The 6,148-nt window shown below is 41.0% G+C and overlaps 1 protein-coding gene across 3 annotated transcripts in view; it reads right to left on the bottom strand.

Moving 5' to 3' along the window:
• tmtops2b (teleost multiple tissue opsin 2b) overlaps positions 1-1,846 on the bottom strand; it is a 206,600-nt gene extending 204,754 nt beyond the window's left edge. For all 3 annotated transcript variants that reach the window (XR_014598112.1, XM_084023726.1, XM_084023727.1), the window contains exon 1: positions 1,040-1,846. Coding sequence is in view for 2 of the 3 variants with exons in the window: in XM_084023726.1 (XP_083879852.1) it covers positions 1,040-1,406 (367 nt within the window). In the remaining variant the exon portion in view is untranslated. The remainder of the gene's footprint in view (positions 1-1,039) is intronic.
• Between the last annotated feature and the right edge of the window lie 4,302 nt (positions 1,847-6,148).

Consider the following 6,148-nt stretch of genomic DNA (forward strand, 5'->3'; position numbering starts at 1 on the left):
TCAGTCCGATGTTACACTATACTTCTCAAACACATCTTGGCTAAAACCAAACACTTCCAAACAGTCTCACACTAATCGTCCATGCGAGTGCTTATGGAAGTTTCTGGTAATAGTGAATATGCATGTGTTTGTGAAATCATGAGTATACCACTCGGATCATACAGCACAGATTGTGTGAGGATACTAATGTTTAATGCAGTTTTGCCGTCGTTAACCGTTCGTTCATCAAGAGTTTTCCTCGGTAACTTTATTCTCCGATCAACGCGGAGGCATGCAAGAAAGTTTTCTTAAAGAATTTGTTACGTCTGTGGGTCATCTGTGTTTTTGGTATGTGTCTGTTAATCAGGGACATCTCTCCATGTGATTCTGCAGGTGCTGATTAGAGATGCTGATTGGGCTGGAGATGTCTCCCTCTCTGCTTACCAGCCACACCATGTTGTCCGGCAGTGTGCCCTGTCAGTTTATGATTGTGAAGAGTTTCATTCCTTGTTAAGTTATTGTGGAGGGTCCTGTATTTTATTGTATTCTTATTTTTGTTGTTGGGTAAGTTAGTTTCAATTAAAGGATAGTTTGTTTGTTATTTTGGCCTTTACTCACCCTGAAGTTTACTACCCTTGTGTTCAGAATAAGTGTGTGTGTGTGTGTGTGTGTGTGTGTGTGTGTGTGTGTGTGTGTGTGTGTGTGTGTGTGTGTGTGTGTGTGTGCGTGCGTGTGTGTGTGTGAACTACCTCTGGTAACAGACTGTAGAGAGAGGGACTCCTATACTAAAAGCATTCAGGCATCCATTCCATCTCATCTACAGTCATCGATGCAAAAAAAGCAACCAACAGGCGATATTAGGACGATGGAATTTTTCCACTTTTCTTAATTGATTTTCTTGAAAAAAAACCAAGATAATACACAGTGATATCCTTTTTTATCAATAACCTACCTTATTTTTGCCCACTAATAAAAACACGATTCCCCTAAATAAGGAACCATGACACCAAAGCAGTTCCCAGATCTGTGTTTCTGCTCGGCGGAAACACGAGCAACTCACCGAAGCAGGAGTTGATGAAGCCGTACCAGCTGCAGCCGCTGCGTCCCAGCAGCCACTTGCCGCGGATGCTGGAGGCGAAGCTGAGCGTGGTGCCGAACAAACACACCAGCATGTCGCTGACGCTGATGTTCAGCAGCAGCATGTTCACCGGCGTCCGCAGCTTCTTGAACTTGCAGAACAAGAGCAGCACGACGAAGTTGTTGAGGAAGCCGAAAGTCATGATGAAGCCCAGGATGACGGAGAGGACCACGAAGCCCGTCGGGGAGAGCTTCGCCCGGCCGGCCGACGCGTCCACCAGATCCCGGTCATCGCTGAGGTTGAAGCTGCAGTTCAGAGCGGACTGACCAGAAAACATCCTGCTGTCCATTCATCGGAGCTTGTCTTCACTCTGGAGCCGTTTTTGTCGAGGTGGTGGGGGGTCGCTTCACTCACATGGAAAGTTTGTTAGCAGCTTCCCTCTGAGGTCCGTGTTCTTCCTTTGGGGGCATCCAGACCTGAACACTTCACGCATTCCTCCGCCTACCGTTTGAGAGCCCCGAAGCCGAACTAGAATCCCGTCGCTGACACGAAGGCGAGGAAACGCATTGTAACCCGCGAAGCGCCACCTGTTACCTCAAGGCATCGCGCGTCCCCTTCTCCATCTCAGTGAGCGACCTTGACAGCCTTAATGTTTTGGCGAGGATGTCACTATTCATCCCAGTTTTATCACAAACGCTGAAGCTTTTCCCCTACATAGTTTTATGTTCGGGGCCAGTCTGTCATCTCCAAGTCGCCACTTTGAATAGGGATTGTAATCCGCGCAGGATGAACGGTGTTGCGTAAAGTGCGCACACCTCCGCTGCCCAGCATCTTTTAAAGGCGAATCTTACGTCACGAGACATCCGTATGATAGGGCCCTCGGCGGGTGTGTGTGTGTGTGTGTGTGTGTGTGTGTGTGTGTGTGTGTGTGACATAGAGAGAGACAGACAGAGGGAGACTTAATTAACTATTCATTTAGCCTGAATGTTTCTCCCCTGAGCCTCTCTTACAGCTGTTATATTTTGCTGGAAAGGATCCACATCTACAACAGCCCCTGAAATGAATGTCCAGCTGTGACAAGGTCATTAGCTGCACCTTTGGTCACCTGAACACTTCAATCCATTTACAGTTCATTTAAGCCTTAACGATTAGGTGTGATGTATTGAGGAATGGGATTACTCCATGCTGACAGTGAACCCACAAGCAAAACAGAATTCTCCATATTTTGGATTTGATATGTTAGCTTGCTGAGCATCGCCAGTTTTATTCTGCCGACAGTCTGACTCGTCTCAGCAGGAAATCCAGAGGCTTTATTGGAAATATTGTATATTATTCGTAATATACGCTCGTAGAGTTGGTATGGGCTTTTTGATGGGTAGATGGAGACGGCGTCTTTGACGGATGAGTGGGAGATCAGACAGAAAATATGAAGTGCTCTGCATTAAAAAAAGAACACCAGCCTCCTTCTCACCCTTGTCACAAAAATGTGTAAATACCCACACCAACGCCAGTGGGTATATATATATATATATATATATATATATATATATATATATATATATATATATATATATACACACCAGCCTTATATTGCATCCGGTCATTTGATTGACTTATTGATGGACAGCATCTTAATAACTATGGAGTAATACTGTTGAGAAATGTTCTGATAAGTCCAGCTAAATAGCTGATAAAGCTGATAAAATAAAATAGTACACTGATGAAAATCATTCAAAGCAACAATGCAATGTTCCTCACCAACCAGCATCTTTCCATTGCATTTTACAGGGCTTTAAATATGTCACATTGACAGCCATAAACTAAGCATAACATTGCTGCACTCACTCAGCCTGAGGTGTTTTGACCAATGTAGTATTTTACATTACTTTACTTCAGTCAATGTTAAGGCAAATTTTAATGCTTAGCGCCTGTTAGAGCAACACATGTAATTCTACAAACTGTAATTGGAATCATTTTGGAGGGAAAAACTGTGTGTGTTGTGTTTACTGCATTTTATGTGATTCGATCTAAACATTCTGACATACTTTTGGTGACGGTAAGTTGTTCCAAATCACCAAATGAAGCACCAGATGAGTGTCAGACAGGTGGCTGCGCTGATGTTTTGACGTGTCATGGTTATTTGCAAAACGAAACAATATCCGATCCTGGCAAATGCTTCTGTTTGTTCTCTTTAAGCGGGTAATATGTGTTGTCCTGCAGGCCATCTGTGCTGTCACATTGCACCTCACATGGTGTTTTTAATGCGGCTGCCTGTGCATGTTTTTTTTCTTTATGACACGCACACTTATTTTCACATATTTCTTTGGGAAATGAGCGTGCTTTCCTAAATGTGAAGTGAAAGTAGTACCTGCCTCATGAGAATCACATCAAGGGACACATTAAAGGAGCTTTTGATATGACTACTGATTTTATTGTTACTTAAATTAAATTATTACTGTTGCCATATTACTAAAAGAAAATGAAGTGAAAAAAGATCCAAATGGGTTGGGTGGGAGGGGAACTGGACGGGTGCAAAAAACTGTCACTATGCATATAAGGAGTGAAATTAGCAGCTGATGGTGATCGGAATGTCATTTTGTTGTAGATATTTTAGTCATTGACCTGCCGATGGTGCCACATGAAAAGTCCGAGAATCACCAAAGTGTTTACAATTATTTCTGAGGGCTCCACGGATGCCTGTATGAATTTAATAGTTATATTCCATTTCATTTAGAAACAAAGGCTTTACGTTGGCTGTTTTCATGCCGATTTAAAGCTGTCAGATGGTCCATTACCAAACATGTCCCCTGACAGATGGATTGCTCTGAAAAATCATGTCCAAGGGATTTTATCAGCCAATGGCATAACCACATCAAGGCATTGCAGAAAACAATAGACAGAAAACTGACGGTAAAATGCTTCCCTATAATTCTTTAACAATAAAATGAATATGTGGCCCTCTTACTATGATAGTTATTGTGCATTTAACAGTTTTCTGCTTATGAAGGGACATTTTTTTTAAACTTGCAATTACAAGACGAGACGCCAAAATTGCTTCTGTTTATTTCAATCAGATCCAGTTAATATACAAAAGCTCCTGATGTGAAATAAATAGTCTTTCTGGATGTCCTGTAAAGATTATATTAGGAAAATCCTTCAAAATAACCATCCTATAACCTCTGATGCTGGCGTCTAATTTAATTTATTTGTCTTTGTCTTACAGTGGATGGCAATTTGTGAGCAGGTTTCATGGTCCGGAAATAAGGCAGTCAACTCAAAGGTTTCTGTTTCCTGAAGCAATTGTGTTTTCTGCCATTTCAGAGACTCCAAATGGGCAGCTACGTAGCAGGAGAAAAATTAACTGCGCCATTCAAGGTCTGAACAAGTGGATTATTCCCAGATAAGTACTATGAGTACCTTCTGCCCGGTCTCCCAGGGCAAAAACAGCCAGGAAATTAATATTTGACCAACCTCAGCTCATATTTATGAAAATCCACCCCTAAAGCATATACATCCCATATGCGTACAACTACCTACACATTATTAATATATGGTATACTTAACTCAGCTGCAGCTGGGATCAACTCCAGCCCCCCCGCGACCCTGAATACAGGATAACCAGTAGACTTTACTCAGCTATCAGACAGACGTCACTCAATCACCGAATCATCATGGAAAACGAAGGATTCTCAAAGCACTTAGGTGGGTGCTGGATTTACTGTGGTCCTTGTGAAATGATGTGTAACGTGACATGTGCATTTTTAAGAAGATAAATACCTACGAGTGTTTATCTTGTTCTCCATCATTGCTTGGATTATACTTATTAGATTGCTCTCCCTGGAATGTTGCTGCTCCTCCAACTGAGAGGAAAGGAATTATGTTTGTCGTGCTCACAGGACTGAACATTTTTATTTTATTTAATGAATTTAAATGCTACCATGCTATAGCAGCTCTGTGGGGCTGTGGGGACAGTGTTTTGAGCTAAATGTTAATGTCAACATTCTCACATGGACAATGCTAAGAGTGATAGCATGTCAATAAGAAAATTAACCCGCTACGTATACTGTTCTTAGTGAAAATGTCACTCTAGTAATACTGCATATACAGTATATGCAGCATTCATTACGCTAAAATCGCTCCACAGTCTGGTGCTTTTAAGTGGTTTTTGATTACTTTTAAGAAGCTATTCTCACCTTTTCTGGAATCTAGTCATAAATCTTAAGAGAGGGACATGATGAAATTGTCAGTTTATTTACTCAGCTGTTTACGCCGGGTGTGCTTTGTAGATTCACCATGTCAATCTTGTGAACACTTAATCTTAGGGCTATGCATTTGTTTGTGCTGGTCAATTCACCACCTGATGCATCAATAGTCCAGTGGGAGTTAAACTGGCAGAACATTTACACAGTCTGTTGTCCATCTTTACATATATTTATTCATAATTTCCGACAGGGTTAGATTCACAAGTAAACAGCAGAGGTGCATTAATGTGGTGCCTGACATTAGAAGTCGATGTTCAATCAATGTTTTATAATAAAAGCTTAATCCACACAATGATATCAGAAATATATCAGGTGTTTAACCGGTCGCTGTTTAATCTATGCATTTTGAAATGTGAATATTTGTTTTCAAAATTAATACAAAACAATCTTTATTAGGGTATACTATACTAATTGTTTTCTTTCTTTCGTTTATCCTAAAATAAATACATTTTACTACATGTAGCTCAAATTAAAAGGAATAGATGACATTGCAGTGGGGACCTGCACTTGATTTTGTATTTGCTAAGGAAAAACATGAATGCCTCTGGCTTTCTTATTACAATAACCATAATGCAGTATAACGATATAAAGCCTGTTAGCCAATGCATACACGTTACCACACAAACAGCTTACAGTGGTTGAGATGTGAAAATCATCAAGGCGTTAAACGAGGTTAGTTTTATGTGCTGTGGAAAGTTTCGTGTGACTGAATGAATGAGCCATTGTGTGTCAGTGTTGCAAATAAATGATTATGCAACTCGAAAGCTTCACCTCACGAGGAATGGTGAAGATGTGGCACTATAGTACACAATTTCTTTAAGTTTATAAG

The sequence above is a fragment of the Eutrigla gurnardus genome (genome assembly GCF_963514095.1).
Source record: "Eutrigla gurnardus genome assembly, chromosome: 12".
Taxonomy (NCBI): domain Eukaryota; kingdom Metazoa; phylum Chordata; class Actinopteri; order Perciformes; family Triglidae; genus Eutrigla; species Eutrigla gurnardus.